This window comes from Mesoplodon mirus (assembly GCF_964341445.2).
Source record: "Mesoplodon mirus genome assembly, chromosome: 7".
Taxonomy (NCBI): domain Eukaryota; kingdom Metazoa; phylum Chordata; class Mammalia; order Artiodactyla; family Ziphiidae; genus Mesoplodon; species Mesoplodon mirus.
This window is the reverse complement of record NC_138983.1, coordinates 98,613,183-98,633,154: the sequence shown is the minus strand read 5'-3', so window position 1 is coordinate 98,633,154 and position 19,972 is coordinate 98,613,183. Positions and strand designations below refer to the sequence as shown.

At 46.5% G+C, this 19,972-nt stretch overlaps 1 protein-coding gene across 1 annotated transcript in view; it reads right to left on the bottom strand.

The window, feature by feature from the left end:
* Nucleotides 1-383: 383 nt before the first annotated feature.
* LOC309808899 (forkhead-associated domain-containing protein 1-like) overlaps nt 384-19,972 on the bottom strand; it is a gene marked incomplete at both ends in the record, with an annotated part of 81,702 nt that continues 62,113 nt past the window's right edge. The window contains 5 exons of the mRNA XM_082629470.1: nt 384-398; nt 10,194-10,301; nt 14,045-14,149; nt 15,177-15,266; nt 17,527-17,657. Of these exons, the coding sequence (XP_082485596.1) occupies nt 384-398; nt 10,194-10,301; nt 14,045-14,149; nt 15,177-15,266; nt 17,527-17,657 (449 nt within the window). The remainder of the gene's footprint in view (nt 399-10,193; nt 10,302-14,044; nt 14,150-15,176; nt 15,267-17,526; nt 17,658-19,972) is intronic.

The following is a 19,972-nucleotide window of genomic DNA, read 5'->3' as shown; positions in this document are numbered from 1 at the left end:
TCCCGACAAACAGGGATTTCTGACGACATATTAACAACAAGCCTGAAATGCAAACCTGAGTCCTGGAGTGAAACCCCCAGGAGCAATGGTGCGATGTATCCAAGGGGGCCACCCTGGTAAGGGAGACACAGAAGGAGGGGGTGTGGAAAAGTGAACATGGGCGGGGGAGGGCAGCAGGTGGGGAGGGAATCCTGTTTCTGCCACTTAGTAGCCAGGGAACGGTACCCTCTGTCAACTCACCTTTCCCCTCTCTCTAAGGGGCTGACACTTGCCAGCATCCCTTGCGGGTTGATGGGAGAGATGAAGCATGTGCGGTGTGGAGCAGGTGCCTGTCCCTTGGTAAGTCTTTCCCCCAGTTGTGAACTCCACGAATTTGAAAGCTTCTAGCTGTAGCTCTTCTGGGGACCCTGACACAGGTTCAGCTTGGCCATTTCAGACCCTTCTCGGCTGAGGGATGTCCAGCGCCAAACAGGCTGGCATGTCCCTTGCGTTGTGTGTGAATGATGCAGCCCAGGAATAATGCATGTGAAACCTCATTATGTAAATCCTCAGGTTTTCAGTACATGACAATGGCTTTTTTGGGGCCCTTCTCTGTCCCATTCTGTGGTCTGGTGTCTCTGCTTTGGGACCTAGTCTGCCAAGCCCTGGGGGCGGGGGTGGGCACCTTGGGGAGGGGTGAGCTCTCCAGAGGGCACATCAAAGGGAAAGTCACAACTCTGTCACTGGCCCAGCTCTCCCTGGCATTGCTTGGTGTGAAAGGAAACTGTCCTCTGCCTGAGGCAGCCCCATGTCACACACAGACTAAGGCCTGTGATGTTTAATTCAGAGCAGTGAGCACTGGAAACACTGCATCCAGGCTCCCTCAGAGCAGGACAGCCACTTTTCATTTCTGGGGCTCTAAGCCAGAGAGCCTGCTGTCTGGAAACCTATTGCCTGGAAGGTTCGCAGGATGGAGGGCAGGCTTCTGCAAAGAACTATCTGACCATCACCTCCTGGTTGAGGAGAAGGGCACCCTTCTATGACCTTGGCCTCCTTAGAGCTCATGCAGGCAACAAACACACACATACAAATACACACACATGCCAACCCACAGCACATACTCACATGTACACACATACACGCAAGCATGCGTGTACATATACACAGCCCCAAGTCAGAAAGACTGGCGTACTATTCTGGCTACTCAGAAGAGGAAACCCAAATCTTTATTCTCAGAGAGCTTATTCCTCGGTGTATCCCTGGCACCTGGCAGAACAATGAAAATCAGAAGCGCCGCCTTTAAAAACACTCGGGCTGTTCACTCAACTAATTGTGGTCATCTTTTCAGGAGGCAGGGAAGTCAGATCATGATGCTGGACACCCTTAAGCTCAGTACAGTGCTGTGTGTCAATTATGTCTCAATAAAACTGGTAGAAAAAACAGTTATCTGGATAGAAAGAACAAGATAAAATACACGAATTATCAAAAGTTAAAAAAATACAGACGAGCTAGACTATGAGTCTCAGAAAGCACTGTTCACAACAGCCAGGACATGGAAGCAGCCTAAATGTCGATGGAGGAGTGGATAAAGAAGATGTGGTACAAATATACAGTGGAATACTACTCAGCCATAAAAAAGAGTGAAGTAATGCCATTTGCAGCAACATGGATGGACCTAGAGACTATCATACGATGTGAAGTAAGTCAGACAAAGACAAGTATCATATGATATCACTTATATGTGGAATCTAAAAAAAAATGATACAAATGAGCTTATTTACAAAACAGAAACAGACTCACAGACTTTGAAAACAAACTTATGGTTACCAAAGTGGAAATGTGGTGGGGAGGGATAAATTAGGAGTTTGGGATTAACATATACACACTATTATATATAAAATATGTAATCAACAAGGACCTACTGTATAGCACAGGGAACTCTACTCAATATTCTGTAATAACTTATATGGGAAAAGAATCTGAAAAAGAATAGATATATGTGTATGTATAACTGAATCACTTTGCTGTACACCTGAAACTAACACAACACTGTAAATCAACTATACTCCAATATAAAATAAAAATTAACTTAAAAAAAAAGAAAGTTTAAAAAAATAGAGGCAAGCTAGACTATGAGTCTCAGAGAGGTTAAGCTGACATATATATATAGAATCTAAAAAAAAAAAATGTTCTGATGAACCTAGGGGCAGGCCAGGAATAAAGACACAGATGTAGAGAATGGACTTGAGGACATGGGGAGGGGGAAGGGTAAGCTGGGACGAAGTGAGAGAGTGGCATGGACATATATACACTACCAAATGTAAAACAGATAGCTAGTGGGAAGCAGCCGCATGGCACAGGGAGAACAGCTCAGTGCTTTGCGACCATCTAGAGGGGTGGGATAAGGAGGGTGTGAGGGAGACACAAGAGGGAGGGATGTGAGGATATAGGTATGCATATAGCTGATTCACTTTGTTATACAGCAGAAACGAACACCACACTGTAAAGCAATTATACTCCAATAAAGATGTTAAAAAAAAAAGCTGCCTGAAGCCACACAGTAAATGGCAGAACAAGAGTCTAAACCTAAATCTGCCTAACGCTAAAGCTATTCTGCCACCTTCCTTTGCAATGAGCGAATGCATTCTGTGCTGCCTGGATCCCACTGGGACCTCAGTTGGCTGTTTCTAAAGGGAGCTGAGGGGCAGCCTCAGAGGCTCTGCTCCGAGCAGGGACCTCTCACCTTCTGCTGCCTGATCGCCCTGGTGACCCTCTTCTCCTGGTGCAGCCGCTCTTCCATGTGCGCCAGGGCCTCCTTCAGCGGCGCCTTTTCTTCGGCCTCTCTGAAGATGTCCTTCAGCTTTGCCACCTGTGACTGGTACATCTGAACCGACACTTTGCTCTGCCTGAGCACACAGGAGAGACAAAGTCTCTTTTCTCCTCAGCTTTCTCACTCACCACCAATGCTCCCGACCTGGGAGATCCTCCGAACACTTCCATATATGCTTGGCTTCGCGGTTTCCTTACAAGTTGGGGGAAGGCTGAAGATGTGGGGACTAGAGGGCAGAATAAATAGCCCATTGGCTGTGGATGTGCAGCATGAAGGGGGCACAGGTTATGCTACCAGCCCCTCCCAATTTCCCAGAGAGGATGGGGGAATGGATACCACTGAAAATACGATGGAATTACGAAAAGCACACACATGGTGAAACATCAGACACATTTATAAAAGGTGCACCTTATTCCTTAACAGTAGGGTACTTTAACTGCTGCTTTCTTGCCCAGAGACTTGGGTCCATCAGGCCCTGAGTCACCATCCCGCCTCCCCACTCCACACCCAGGCCTCTGTCCTCTTGTCCTGGTCCCTACGGGTCTGCAGCTGCACCGAGGTTTAGCCTGGAGAATGGAGGCCTGGGCCTTTTGCCGGGGACACGGGCCATACTTGAGCTGTTCAATGTCCTTCTCGTATCGTCTCAAAAGCTCTTCTTTCCTCTGCAGCTGGTTCTTGAGTAGGGTGATCTTATCAAACACCAGGTACAGGTCTCTTTGTCGAAGCTGGTGGACTCTCTCCCTCTCTTTTGGGGAGAGGTGTTTCATGGACACGTGACCTGACATATCTTTGATGTTCAGCATAGTCCCGAGGGTTTTGCTCATATCCAAGTACTACGAGAAAGCGTTTCACAGGTAAGAGGCCTGGCCCAAGACCGCTGGTGGCCACTTTGAGGAGGCAAACGTCTAATTCTGTTTCATTCATTTTCTGCAGTTGCAGAGAAGAAACACATGCTTTGCAAATGAGTGCATTTGGGGTTTTTAGTACGACTTTCATTTTCCCCCGCATCCATTTACACTATGCCTTTTTGAGAATTGGGGGGAGGGGTGGAGGGGGAATGACAACAGACATAAACATTCATTCTTACTACCCAGTCTTGCAAGGAATTGGGCTCTGCAATTTCCAGCCCATGCTGGGATAGGAGATGGGTCTCGTGGAGCTACTGTAACAACTAAAATGTATGTGGAGTTGATGTTTAAACTACCTGCAGGGCACGCAGGTTTGGACAGGAGGGGACTGATGCTGGGTATACCTACCAGCTTTTCACTAAGATCTAAAGCCTCAGCCACATCCGTTTTCCCTAACTTCTCAGTGGCCATGATGGACCCTGGGCTGGAAAGGCCATTTTGAGGCTGAAATAAAACAAAAGAAAAAAACTCACTTGGCATTCCATTATGATTTTCTACATCCAGAAGAATAACCCAAAGAATAATGGAAGAACTGGAAAGAATAATTTGAGAGAGTTGATTTTTTATATCATCTTTATTGGAGTATAATTGCTATACAATGGTGTATGTTCGTTTCTGCTGTATCAAAAAGTGAATCACCTATACGTATCCATATATCCCCATATCCCCTGCCTCTTGCGTCTCCCTCCCACCCTCCCTATCCCACCCCTCTAGGTAGACACACAGCACCGACCTGCTCTCCCTGTGTGATGCAGCTGCTTCCCACTAGCTATCTATTTTACCTTTGGTAGCGTGTGTGTGTATATATGTCCATGCCAAGAGAGTTGGTTTTAAATCCAGTCTGACTCTGTGAACTGCTTTCTTTATGACTGTGTTCCTACCCCTTCAGAGCACGACTGCCTTTGAAATGATGCATCACTTGTGCCGTCCTTTGGCCACCGTCTCGTCTGTCTTCCCTTTAGGCCAGTGGTTCTCAACCGGGGGTGACTCTGGCCACCATACCCCCTCCAGGACATTTAGCAATGCCTGGGCACATTTGTGGTTGTCATAATTGCTGCTGGCGTCTAGTGGGTAGAGGACAAGGATGCTGCTAAACACCCCACGATGCATAGGGCAGTCTCCCAAACAAAGAGTTACCTGGCTCAAAAAATCAGTACCGCTGATGTTGAGAAGACAAGCTCCAGAAAAATGGGGACCATGTGGCTTTTGCTCACTATCTCCCTCCTTGTGCCCAGCATGGCACCTGGCAATGAGTGGTGCATAGTGGGCATGTTTGTTGAATGAACGAATGAAGGTTAAGTGGAAAATAGCCTCCCTGCTTTATTTATTTATTTATTTATTTATTTATTTATGGCTGTGTTGGGTCTTCGTTTCTGTGCGAGGGCTTTCTCTAGTTGTGGCAAGTGGGGGCCACTCTTCATTGCGGTGCGCAGGCCTTTCACTATCGTGGCCTCTCTTGTTGCGGAGCACAGGCTCCAGACGCGCAGGCTCAGTAATTGTGGCTCACGGGGCTAATTGCTCTGCGGCATGTGGGCTCTTCCCAGACCAGGGCTCGAACCCGTGTCCTCTGCATTGGCAGGCAGATTCTCAACCACTGCGCCACCAGGGAAGCCCCAGCCTCCCTCCTTTTTATTAAAGGAATCTCATTTCTGTGCAGCAGAAACCATATCCTCACAAAATTTGGCCCAACCTTCTCCTAGCTCTGGAACCTGGTGGGTGGGCATCCCTTCAGAACCTTTCCAAGACAATGCAGATAGTGTTTGCAGCTGCATCTCCCTAAGACCCCAACCAGCCAGCTGGCTGTTGGAAGCCCAACTGACTGCATGGAAAGGCCACCAGACTGAATAGGGGACCTGATCTGAACGACCACAAATAACCATAATAAGACTCCTTAAAAAATAAAGTGGCTTTTAATGCTTGCCATGAGCCTCTCTTAGCCCTAGCATTTGTTGGCACTACCCTGAAAACCTCTGAGATTTTAAAAAAAACAACTACAAAAATATAAAGGCCCCCAAGTGACTGTGATAGACAAGAGTGGACATATTTGTCTATGTATCTATGGAGATGAGAATAAAAGAGGGTATCTGAAGATGACAATAAACGGGGCAGATCTGCTGCAAAAAGAACCTGAGATGCTGCTCAGTGTCTTCAGCTACGCTGAGCTGCATCCTCTGTACCTCTCCAGACGCCCCCTCTTTTCCTGAGGGGAGGGTCACTAAGGAAGAGCCTGGGCTACAGGATCCAAGCATACAGTCCCCACCCGGTCTCTGCAGGCTAGCAGACACACCACCAGGGACACACCCCTGGTGTGTCTTCAATCATTATTCTGTGACCTTGGGTGAGGTACTTGACCTCCTGAAGCCTTACTTTTTCTTATCTGTTAAATGGGGACAATAATAGTAACTATGACACAAGGCTGCTACGATGGTTAAATGACATAAGGCATGGAGCCGGCTGAGCTCAACGCCTGGCACACAGTAAGCAGTTCACAGATGTCAGCTATTCTTCCTCCTGCTCTTTCATTTAATTACTGCCAACCTTGGAGGATTGAGAGTTGGGAGGTTTCCTGCTCTGTGGTGTCAGTGGTGGGATGAGGGCTTGTTGCCAAGGGGAAGGTCAATCTTGGAAGCAGGACCATCAGGACGTGAGATCCAGCTGAGCTCCCCACCTGGAGACGGTCCCTCCACTCCCAGCCTCAGAGAAGGAAGGTTCGATTTTATCAGGAAAACCAACACATTTCTGAAGACTCACATCTCTAGACGTGTGAGCAAATGTCTAGAAAAATTGTAGGAGAAAATGCTGGTACAGAGAGGATGGCTTTATTATGTTTTCCAAAAGCTGGTTTAGACCAGCTGCCGCAGCAAGCCACGCTATTCAGAGCTGTCCATTGTCATGTGTCAATCAAACACCCGATCAAACATCCATTTAGGATACAGGGCACCTTCAACCTAACAATCAAATTACTTCTGAAAATCCTGGAAAACACAAACTATGCTCCCTAAGAAAGGAAGGTTTTCTTGGATAATACTCTTTAAATACTGTTTGACAATAATAACTATCATCTATTAAAGTGCTCGCTATGAGCTAGGCACTGGGATAAGCACTTTACATAATGATCTCCTTTAATTTTTCCATCATCATTTTACAGCTGGGAAATTGAAGTCCCAGAAAGGTTAGGAGCCTGCCCAAGGTCACAGAGCTTGCAGAGCTGGGATTAGGACACAGGTCTCTGATTCTAGAACTTGTGTCTTCTTAATCATCATGGCTCCCTTCTGCTGCCCTTTATGTGTTCATGTTTTTCAGTTTATAGCAAAAAGCAAATGTTAGGCAAGCTCATGGCATAATGTTGTACATTAGCTTGTTGAATCTTTTCTGCAGAATATAACATGTGGTGTGAAAAGGAGGGCCCAGATATTGTCCGGGCCAGCATCAGTGCAATGTTATATCATGCTGTACACGATGGGAAGCCGCCTTTCTATTCAAACATTGGATCACTGGTACGGCCAGGCACCAACCAGTCCATACAGGTGTTAGCCCATCAGGGAGGACCTGGCCTCGAACCAATGATGTATACAGTGGTGCCAGGGCACACGGCTCGTGTCTGTCCTCATGCCCACCCTCCCCACGTGTCAGTCAATGCAGAGACAAAGTTTCTTTGGTTACCGTTCCGATCTCTACTCTTGAAAAAGTTGGCAAGTCAGGTTTTGCATCCAATATTTTCCGAACATTTTTTTCCATCCCGAGGGTCTTTAAGTCTAGAAATGATTCATCCATGTGGTCCTTGTGATCTATAAAAGAAATAATTTACACTCAAAAGAAAGGCTCAGGAAGAAGTTACTGCATGTAAAAGTCACAGCTGCTATTTACTGGACACTTACCACAGGCCAGTACTAATGAGCTCACCATCCTCCCTTGGCAGGTGAGGCATCGAGGCCCAGAGAGGTGACATGACTTGTCCAAGGCCACACAGCTCATATGAGGCTGCAGCCTCCCAGGGCGGGGGCACTGAGGGGGAACCTTCGGCCACAGGTGTGAGGATGGACTTGAACCCAGGCTTCTGTGTCCTAGCCCAGGGCTCCACCCAGCAGCAAGCTTGGTTTCTTGAAAGCCCTATTCCCTCTAAACAGGGTATTTATCCTGGGAAGTTCCCCAAGGTTGGTCCTTGCACAGCATGCGTCTATGAAAAGTTTCCACTGGGCCACAGTGAAATAAGAAAAAGAAGGACAAGGTTCTGAGTTTTTCATGAAATCCTGTTTATTTAATATCAAGGCCTGCTCTTGACTCTGAGCTCATGCCTACCCATCTATTTTTTTTCCTGCTCATCTTTTTTTTATAACTATGTTTTTTTAGTTATGAAATGATGGGGATAGAAGATGGTGGTCCTGGCAAATTGGTTAGTCCCTAAAGTGAACCCTCAAGTCTGGGGCCCATGGTTCTCAGCACAGAGGGGTGACTAGGCAGGAGGAAACTTACTTGACAAGCTGGCCTTCTCAAGTTCTTTAATTCGCGCACGAAGCTCAGATAAGGCCTTTTTCTGACACTGAATGACTTCCTCATGTCGGGACCCTTTGCACTTGGCTCCTAGATCACTGAAGGACTGCTCCTGTGGCCAGAATGGTGAGGACAGCAGCTTTATCAGTGATCACAACTCCCTCTCTTGTATTTGAAGAAACATGAACAAATCATGGATTAGCAGAAACCCTGTCACTTACTTAGTACCTTGGAAAATATCATTACAGGGCTTCAGCAGAGAAGGAATTTAAAAATTTCATTTCGAATACAAAGTCACATCTAGGAAGATTTCCAACTTTCCTACCTACTTAGCATCATTATAAATAAGAGATCCCCCCTATGTTCCCTCCCCATGTTTTATTTCTTTTTTTCTTCTAATGTTCTTCTAAGCTTGGGTTTCCACTTGTTGTCATTCTGGTCTCATCTCTGAACAATCACATCAAATTTGCTCCTGGAGGGGCTTTTTTTTTTTGCCTGCACCATGCGGCATGCGGGATCTTAGTTCCCTGACTGGGGATCGAAACCGCGCCCCCTGCAGCGGAAGCACAGAGTCTTAACAACTGGAACACCAGGGAAGTCCCTGGAGGGGCTTTTAGTTATTTATTTTTTTTCTGCGTTACGCGGGCCTCTCACTCTTGTGGCCTCTCCGGTTGCGGAGCACAGGCTCCGGACACGCAGGCTCAGTGGCCATGGCTCACGGGCCCAGCCGCTCCGCGGCATGTGGGATCCTCCCGGACCGAGGCATGAACCGGTGTCCCCTGCATCGGCAGGCAGACTCTCAACCACTGTGCCACCAGGGAAGCCCCAGGTGGTTCTTATCGGCCAACTTGGGGAAAACCTTCTTCTAAGACTTTGTGGCTGAAAATGTAGTCTGCAGAGCTGTGCTATCGGTACCAGCTGGGAGCTGTTCAGAAATGCAGAATCCCAGGCTCCCCCCACCCGAGACCTGCTGAGTCACAATCTGCATTTCAACAACATCCCCATATGATCCGTGGACACCTTTGAGTTGAGAGGTGCCACTGTAAAGTATCCTCTAATTGGCTGGTTTCTGGAAAAGTAAGTAGCCGTTTTGGCCATGTGTTTCCCCTGATATGCATGAAGAGAAAGCAAAAGACTGAAATACTATTGGTTGGTCTTGCACTCACTGAGACACAAACCAGGAGCCGCAGTAACGACTGGGATTTGTATCAATAAAATCAGCTGCGGTATATAAACAAAGTACCATTTCTAGACATTTCAATAACCTTGCCTCTTCAAGTTGATCTTCAAGTTGATCTCTGAGTTTTAGGATTCAAGCTTCATGTTAATTCCTCCTACATCATTCACCCTCTTTAATTAATTTAGTTCCCAACAAGGAGTTGCTGAGATTCCTCCATCTAAGTACGTGCCCTCTGTTTCTCATAGGAAAGCCCATTTCATCAGTTTCCAGTAGTAAAGAGAAGGACGGGGACCACCTTACCGGTTTCTCTGCCATTAGCCACTTGACTCTGGCTTTCAGCTTCTCCTCTTGCTGTAGCCTTTCCTCGGTCAGCTTCCCCTTCTCTGCCAGATGCTGGGGTAACTCTTCTTGCAGCAAATACTGCTGAGTTTCCCGAGAACTGTTGATCTTCATCTGAAATGAGGGGAAGGGGAACTGCAGCTGATGGGGGACAGGACTAACGCAGGAGTCATTTCCACTACCTTTGGGGGCGGGACAAAAGTTCACGAAACTTTCTTCAAAACACAGAAAAATGATGCTTAGCTTAGTAACTAATAGCGAAGTAGTAGAGCATCGTGGTTAAGAGCTCAGACTCTAGATCTAGATAGAATCTCAGCTCTAGTTCTTTCTAGACACTTCTTCGTATAGAAAATAAGCGGGTGAACTAAGGCAGACCGTCTTCCTCCTCATTCATCCCTGCCGGCCGCTTGGGTGCGGGATTCCGTGGAGAGCACGGGCCCGTGAAGGGGCTCTGCAGCACGCCTACCTGACCTACTGCCCTTTCCAAATTGGCTTTAATGAGGTTTGCTCTGTTCCTCATTTCTTGCAGCTGAAGCAATTTCCTTCTGGAATCCTGCCGAAGCTTCTCTTCAACCTGAAAGGATGATGAAACCGAGGGCTTGCTGCTAATGTGATCATCATGCCCTCTGGGGAAACTCTTCTGGGTGGGCTAATGGCAGTGGGGGAGTCCCTGAGGGGTAGGGACAGCTGCAGCCCAGCAGCAGGGGTCACAGGCATGCACAGGGTGGAGGCAAACTCACAGGGAGTTGCCCCCTACGGGAAAGGGCCGAGCTCTGCACCCGGGGCTCAACTATGTTCTACCGCACACTCCCATCCCAGCTCGGTCCCTAACAAGCCGTACGACACTCGGAAAGTTATTTCACTGCTCCGTGACTCAGTGTCCTCATCTGTCAAATGGGGATGATGATACTAGTATCAATGCATAGAGTCATTGTGGGGATTCGATGTTTGGAATAGTGCTTAAGGGCTCTGTGAGAGTGTTAAGTACTGTTGTAACCTATGAAAGGTGGACGGGAATGTCCGCCGTACAGTCTCGTTCTAATAACTCGTGATGGGTACTTGGAAATGTTATGATTGGGTTTATTATCATAACTGTTTGTCGTTACCACTTTGAGCACACTCACTGGTGGTAACCTCTCTGGAGGCTTGCCAAAGCAATGTCTATTAAGAATTGCAGCCTGAAAAGGAAGGCCTTTAAAGTGGAGAAGCTTGCCTACTTTTCCCCCCTTGCTTGGGTAACAGTCAACACACGGTAAGCTTGGGCGAGCTCCACGCTACCCTTGGCTGGCCAGTGTAGGCCTCGCAGCTGCTCAATTCTTGGATGCACCTGCTGAGCCCTGGGCCCTGGCACTAACAGGAAATGAGGCAAACTCTCGTAAATAAATGGAAAGTTTTTGTGCTGAAACAAATTCACAGGCTGTGTTTTTAGGGATCTGAAGAGGGGGATCACAGGGATGTAATAAAAGACCCAGAAAAGCCCTTAAGAGCTTTCTTCTGAGTAGTGTGGTCCAGTGCAAGAGCCTCTACCCAGCTCCGTTACCTTGGAAAAGTCATCTAAGCTCTCTGGGCCTTAGTTTTCTCCCAGGTCTAAACATGCTCTGACTTCTATGTCAGCAGCCTTTTTCATATGCTGCAAAAGCCAAGTCCAGCCTTGGACTCTGCCCTTATCTGTGCTCTGCATGAACAGCCCCCGTTCCCGTCCCCAAGCCTCAGAGTCACCTTCAACAGCCGCCCTGTTCCCTCTCTCACACTCAGGGGTCTCATGCCTGTCCTCCAACCCCTCTCACATGCAAGCTGGACTGTGACAAGTGGCCTCCTCGCCTCGAGTTTAGTTTCTTCCAGTGCAATCTTAACGGTACTGTGAGAGTTACCCAGCTGTAAGGCAGCTCTGTCCAACAGAACTTTCTGCAACGGTACAGGTACTCTGAGTGAGGCTGTGTTGTCTAATACGGCAGCCACCAGGCACATCTGGGGATCGAGCACTCGAAATGGGGATGGTGTGACGGAGGAACTGAACTAAAAATTTTAGTTAATTTTCATTAATTTCAGTGTAAACAGTAGCATGTGGCTGTTTGCTACGCCAGGGTAACTGAAATCAGACGAACCTGGAGTCAGACAAAACCGACTGTGCCATTGGGCTAGTTACTTTATTAGTAACTGGTAGCCTTGACTTTCTCATCTGTAAAATGGAGAGGATGAATTCTAGATCACAGCGCTGTTGTGAAGATGAAGAGGTGAAATGTTCAAGGTAACTCCTAGTACGTGAGAAATTGTAACTATCATTTTCACCCTGATTACTGTCCACGAATGTCATTGCATCAGTCACTTGTTCAGAAGCCTTAGTAGCTCCCCACTGCCTGTGTGGTACAGAGCCCAAGCACCTGAACTAAGGCAAAACACCAAGCCAGGGATTCAAGAAGCCCCTACGAACTCAACGAGGTAAATAAAACTGAATCCACACCTAGATAAACCATAATAAAACTGCTGGAAATCAAGGGAAAAGACAATCTTAAAAGCAACCGGAGAAAAAGACAGATTATGCAAAGGTACAACAGTTAGGCTTACAGATGACTTCTAAATAGAAATAATAGGAGCCACAAGACAATAGTGACATATCTAATACTGTATCTAATGTGCTGAAAGAAAAGAGGTGCCCTTGTAGAATTCAATACGCAGTCAAATGTGTTTTAAGAATGAAGGTTAAATATACATCTCCAGACAGACACACAGGCACATTTGAGAATTTGTCATCAGCAGAGCCATAATGAGGGAAAACATTAAAGGGTATTCTTCAGACACAAGAAAAATGAACCCAGGTGGGTGATCAGAGATGCAGAAAAGACAAGCAACAGTAAGGGTAATGTGTGGATATGATACTGACTATAGAAAAACACTAATAATGTCTTGTGGGGTTTTAAGTATCAAGAGGAGTTTAGAAAATGACAGCAATGGCTTATAAATCTGGAGGGGGTAAGTGAAGTTAAGGTGTTTGAAACTCATTGCACTGTCAAGGAGAAGGGCATCATTATCAACTACTATTGTCTCTTGGTAAGTTAAGAATGCAGGGCTTCCCTGGTGGCACAGTGGTTGAGAGTCCGCCTGCCGATGCAGGGGACATGGGTTCGTGTTCCGGTCCGGGAGGATCCCACATGCCACGGAGCGGCTGGGCCCGTGAGCCATGGCCGCTGAGCCTGTGCATCCGGAGCCTGTGCTCCACTACGGGAGAGGCCACAACAGTGAGAGGCCCGTGTACCACAAAAAAAAAAAAAAAAAAAAAAAGAATGCATTTTTTAGTCTTCAGGATGACTACTAAGAGAATAGTAGAAGAGTGAAAAACTTAATTAATGTGTGATTTTGGTGAGTCAAGGATGAAAGCTATTGTCTTACTATAACTAAAAGAATAGTAAAAAAGTGAAATATTTCCAAGCTAATAGAGGGGGAAAGTGGAATAAGAGAAAACCATCCACTCAGAAGGAGGCAAGAAAGGAGAGAAAAAGGAACATACCACAGATGGTACAACTGGTATTGAGCAAGAAGGTAGATTTAAACCCCAGTACATGAGTAATTACATAATATAAATGGACTAAAAGTCAAAATTGTCAAACTGGATTTTGTAAAAATGATACGCTATTTGAAGGCATATGTCTAAACCTTAAGACAAAAATTGACAGAGCACATATGAAAAAGATATGGTATGAAAACTCTAACCAATAGAAAGCCAGTGGTGAAGCTAAATGACAAAGGAGACGTTAAGGGAGAAACACTACTAGAGATGAAAAGGGACATTTCATGATGATCTAAAGTTTTGCTCTACAGGAAGTATTACGATTCTAAATTTATATGCACCTAGTAACACAGCCTCAAAATATATAAAGCAAACATCGTTCATATTAAAAGAAGAAACACACAAATTACAAACATGTTGAGATTTTTAAAAACATTCTCAATGATGGAACAAAAAGACAAAAAAAATCAATATGAGAATTTAAGTTGGAACAACATCATTGGCAAACTTGATTTAATGGATCAATTCTTTCTTAGATAATTTCACAATTAAGACCTGAAGGCAGTCTAGGGTTGTGGTTACACACAGGAGCTTTGGAGTCAGGCAGACCTGGATTCAAGTTCTGCCACAACTACTTTATGCAAGTGAACTTGGATAACTTCCTTCACCTCTGTGAGCCTCAGTTTTCCCGACTGTAAAGTGGGGTTAATACCAGTATAGACCGCATGGGGTCATTGTGAGGATGAACAGAGATGATGCAGGTGGAGTGCTGGCCCCAGAGTGGTTCCCAGGCCAACCTGTCCCTGCCATACCTTGCTCTTTTCCCGCAGCGTCATAGAGATCAGGCTCTGCTCAGTACTGCTCCTTTTCAGCTCCACCCTGTGCTTCCTCATTTCTTTTTCCATGTCATGGATTTGCTGAAAGAGTTCCAACAACAGGGAAGTCAACTTCACAACTCATTTCATCCGGTTCATTAAGGCAGAAACCTAGTCTGGGATTCGCTTCATTCCTTCCCTTGGGGGACAATTCCACATCTTTGAGGCAAAGTAGACTTTCTTTCAACGGATGCAATGAAAGTGCTGGGTGAGGGAAAATTTCAGTTTCTTTTGAAGATCAGCATGGATCCTGGATTAAACAGTACAAGATACCTATCCACTCATTAGAGTCTCTTTCCTTGGGGCACATTTTTGAGTTCAATCTAAATAAGGGCTGTTTGGAAGACACAATGGGCACAGTTTGGAAGAAAAGAACAATGACATTTTTCTTTTTTCTCATTTGAGGCAGAGAAGTGTGCTCCTGACAGAGAGAAGAACACATGTCTCCTGCCCCCGTCCCAGGCACCGTCCTTCCCAACGGATGGAAAACGTATGCCTGGTGATGTGCACGAGGGTTCAGGCCAGTACAGGGGGTGAACATTTACATTTAGTGGTCATCTTTTCATTGTGTTAATTTTTATGTTCACCTTCCATACAAGGCCAGTGATACATTTGCTTTTTATTTTGTTTTTATGAATTGTTATAAAATTGAATGTATTTAAGCAAAAATACTTCAAGAAGAGTTGTGTTAATAACAGTGTTCAGGGTTGCGATAAAACTTGTGACAGTGGATCATGAAAGTCTGGGCATCACAAGTCCAGGGGTAGGGACCACGGTGAATTTCTAGCAGCATACGGTGGCCACCTCCCGTCCCTTTCCCCAGGGGAAACCTGATGAGGGGCCTTGAGCCAACTGCCCAGAAAATCTGGGGAGAGTGTGTTTTCCATGGTCTTTTCACCCATCTCTTTGAGGCCAGCAAATCAAAGAATTAGGAGACTACATTAACAGACAAACACCCAGAAAGCCCCAGAGCTTGTGCTAGCTAATGGGCCAAGGAACCCCTCCAAAACCCTCAAGGCCACAATCTAGGCTTTCAGTGGACACCTAGGGGTCAGGAGGTTCAACGCACGGTTTTGCAGAGTTTTAACTCTTTCTCTTGGGCTTCCCACTTCTCCTTCTGGGCATCTTCCTTCTGTAACTCTTCTTTCAGCACTGAGCACTGTGGAGAAAAAGGACAAGGCCACGGGGGCTTGGCTGGGTGTCCCAAGTACCTGTGTTCATGCCCAGGAGTGTTTCCTGCTGTATAACCCAATCACACCTCTGAATACTGAGAGGCGAGACCATTTGTGTGATGGGAGCACGGGATCCTGCAGTCCTTCCCAGTTCACCCCTCTCCTGAGTTCTGAGGAATAGAGCATCTAAGTTCCTCTTCAAAAGCCAGCAAACTTCACTGCAGGGGAAATCCAGCTTCGTAGAGTCTGGGTACTTAGGGTGCAGGAATTAGGATGTTTTCACGCTGTGACCGGTGAGGGTGGAGGGGGCCGAGCCAGTGAGCTCCGGTCCATCTTAGGGCTTTTGTGCAGGTTGTATCTCAAAGAAACAACTGCCCCGACTGGTGTGGAGGGGTAAACGGAGCTGTCTTGCCCGAGGGCGGCTTGGCAACAGGCATTAAGGGCATAAGGATGGATGTGCCTTCTTTTGACCCAGCAATTCCCACTTTAGGAATGTACCTTAAGGACAGTGACTGGAGAAATAAGTAAATCTGTAGTTTCAAGGATGCTCTTCACAGAATTGTCAGTAACAGTGGAAGAAAAAAAAAAAAGAGGAAACAACCCAAGTGTTGTTTACAACAGCAGACCACTTTATAACACTGGATACATCCAGGAGAAAGTATGTAGCTTTTAAGACGAATGATAAGAGCGTTGATTTATTAGCACGGGAAAATAGTAAGCATTTAAAAATTTAAAAAATGTGCATAGTATAAATTCACTATAAAATGATTGATTGATTGATTTCTAGGCAATATATAGAAATAAGACTGGAAGAACATACATGAAAATATTAACACTGATTTCTCAAGGTAGCATTTCCTCTCCTCTCTTTTTATTTTTTCTTCTCAATGTCATCTACTTATTTTTCTAAAATTAACACACATGATGTATGTCATTAAAAAAAAGGCATCTCAAATGTTCATAAGAGCAGTACCCTTGGTGGTGACGAGCCCTTGTGCTATTGGCCAGCACAGTCTAGAGGAGAAGGGACCTCATTCCAAGGTCAACGAGGAAGGGGAAACGGGGACATAAATCATCCAAATGCATTTCAGGAGGTAGAAGAGCCAAGCAGGTGCTGTCTTTGCAGATTCCTTCTACTTAGCACCAGCTCTGCATCCCCTTCCCGTCCCCAACACACACACACACACACACACACACACACACACACACACACACACCACATTAAACAGCTATAGCACATGCCTGGGAAGACACTCTGCTTGGGTGAAACGAATGCAGAGGGCTTGGCCAGGCAGCTGACCCGGGGCAGAGGCAGAAGAGCACAACGAAAACCAGCCTCCCACTTCTTGGAAAACGATTTTGTCATCCCCATTTCACAGATGGGGAAATGGAGGCCAAATAAGTTACAATAAAAGAAAGCTCTGGGATTGGACCCTGGTCTGTCTGATCCCAAAGCTCGTGCAGTGCCTTTCACCAGCTCCAAACTGGGTATGGTACCACGTACCAGGTATTACTTATTGTGCCTTTTCCTTGGAACCTCAAGATCTGTTCTCACCCCACCCCCATGCAGACCTAGCTATCGGGTAGCCTCTGGGAATCTCTGAGTTGCCACCTGAGATGAAAGCTTTGAGGTTTTACCTTGACTCACAGAAACAGGCACATCATGCAAATACTGAGAAATCTTATCCTATAGGGGCAGGATTCTAAAGTTAGCATTGAAGGCAAGATTTGCAAATAGTCAAAGTTACATGTAAAAAGCTCTTTGCTTGCCTACCTCATTCATCTTCCATAGAGACATTCTACACACTGAAGTCTAAGGAAGAAATGAGAGTCTGCGTGTTTGCATCTGGATCTTCAAACGTTCTGCTTTGAAGACAATTATGAGAACCAGTGGTTCTGGGACCACGATGCAGCTGTGTGGTCATCCGTGCTCACAGAGAGATCGTATTCTGTTTAATGTTAAACTTTGCAATGGCAGTATATGCTCATAGGTGGGTTTGTTGCTGGGATTAAACAAACTAATTTATAATAGGGGTTAGAAAATTTTTGCTGGATTTGAAAATCTATTATGCTTCTTCTGAGCCACATACACACTGTCCTTTGAAAGGCTTCAGAGAAGTTGGCCACCTGCCCAGCAGCTACCCTCCCTGTGTCCTTGGGCACTGGCCTCATCTCACCACCGTGTGTCATGTGACTCCACTGTGTCTGCTTTCCGCAGCTACAATTTGCTGATGACCCGACACTCACTCTGGAGCTGAGGGCTTCGAGCTGGTGATCCTTTTCTTTGTTCTCACTTTTCAGTTGATTCACCTCCTGTTGTAATTGTTGAACTTGACCATCCTTTACTAACACATCTCTTTGCAAAGATGACACCATCTCTGTAAAAGAACCAAACCAAACCAAAACAAAAGACTCATGGAGGTCAAAGAGGCAGGAAGGATTATTGGCAACACCATGGCTGTCAGCCAACGTTTGGACAAGACTTTCCAAGCCCGGGCCACCACCGGTGCCCTCCTAGGACTGGGGAGGCTTTTTCCAAGGGTCACAGAGCAGGAATGGGAATGAGAGCAAAGTCCACGGAACAGGGTTTGAGGCTTCAGTGAGAATGAGGGGCAGTCAGCACCAGCGAGAGGAGAAGCCTTTGGGGGCCCCTTGTGGGCACAGGCCAGGCACACCTGGGAGGAGAAGCCACACCATGGACCTGGGGAACAAAGTCCCAGCACAGGGAAGGTCTAGGAATTCTTCTCCAGAGGCCAGGAGACGGGCGTGTGCCAGAGGGCACTGCTGGACACTATTGATGGGGTGGTTGGTTTCACAGTCCTCTGAGTTTGGAACCCTCTCTACCACTTATTAGCTTGGTGGTCTTGGACAAGCTATTTCACCTCCCACTGTCTGTCCCACACAGAGTTATTGTAAGGGTCAAATGATGCGGTATGTCCCAAGAACACAAAGTGGCTAAATTATGTTTGTTCCATGGCGCCTATGATTTTTCTCGGCAGCCAGCTTCCAAAATGGGCCCAATGATCCCTACCACCTAGAATTCATGCCTTGTGTAGCCCCTCCCACCCTGAATAGGGCTGCCATGGGTCACCAATATGATACTGTGGAAATGACGGACTGTTTCCTCTCAGGCTGGGTCATAAAAGACACTGTGGCCTCCTCTTTGCTCTCTCTCCAATCACTCACTCTGGGGGAAGCCAACTGCTGTGTCGTGACGACACTCAAGCAGCCCTAGAGAGAAGCATGTGTGCTGAGGGACTAAGGCCTCCAGCCAATAGCCACATGAGCAGCCATTCTGAAGGGGGATCCTCCGGCTCCCCCCGAGGCTTTAGATGACATGACTGATGCCCCAGCCGACATCTTGCCTGCAACTCATGAGAACTAAGTCACCCTCCTCTCAAATTCCTGAACTACAGATACTGGGTGAGATCATAAATATTAGTTGGGGATTTATCCATTACATTTTGGGGTAACTTGTTATGCAGCAATAGATAACTACTCCATTACTGTAGTATCATTTTTTTTTAAACATCTTTATTGGAGTATAATTGCTTTACAATGGTGTTTTAGTTTCTGCTTTATAACCAAGTGAATCAGTTATGCATATACATATCTCCCCATATCTCTTCCCTCTTGCATTGTAGTATCATTTTGAATAAAAGTGGGAAGAAGGGTGCATAAATGCAGTGGTATTGGGTTATCTCCTACGGTTCTTTTCTTGAAAGAACATCAGGCCCAGTTTTAGTGGTAGGTTTCAATCAAGAATGTCTATGAAATAAAGTACAAAATGCTCCAGAATTTCATTTTAAAAATGAGCTTTGCCTCCAGGACACAGTTCAGTTACTTGGAAATCCCTCTGGGGCTTGCCACACTTTGAGTGGGTCCAGCCCATCTCAAGCATTATCCCAACCCAGGTCTGTCCGACTCCCTGATCGGAGAAGGTGGGATCTGAGACAGGCTTGATGCTTGGATGAGGTTTCACTGGCCGACATACGGGAGGAAGGTGAGGACCAGCGAGTTCATCCTTCCATTCCTGGTGCCCAGAACAGCACCTAGCCTGGGGGAGGTGCTCAGAAAATATCTGAGGACATCCCAAGTGAGGGAGGAGAATAAGCAGAGACCTGGGGGCAGCAGGGGGTGGGGCTGGGTGTGATTAAGTTGCAGAGTGAGGCAGAAGAAAAGCACAGATTCATACAGAGATGCGGATTCACGTGCGACTCAATGCTGTGCCTGGCTTCTACAGCAGTGGGTATGTTTCCTGCTATGCGCTGGCTGCCTTCAGAGTGATGTGCCCCTCCGAGGCTCACTGCCTCCTCCCTGTCACCTGCTTCTCTCCCTCCCCTCGTCTGTGAGTGGTCCCATCCTCTTCAGGTCTCTAGGCATGTCAGTTTCGGCTTAAAAACCTCCACTGGATTCCCAACACCCTTGGAATAAAAACCCAGACCCCCCGACCCTGCCCAGCCCCACAATCCTCTGTTCACTCCACGCAGCCTCGCTTGCCCTTGGCTTGTCCTTTCCCACCTGAAACAGGTCCACTCTAAAAGAAGGACATAGCCGTGGAGGATACAGCATAAACTGGTTAGAATCGGCTAGGTCCAAGGGGGCGTAAGATTCGACTTCCAGGGGAACTTGAGCCTCATTACAGGCTCATTGTAATACATGAGCAAAATGACACACGCACCAGCACCAGGAC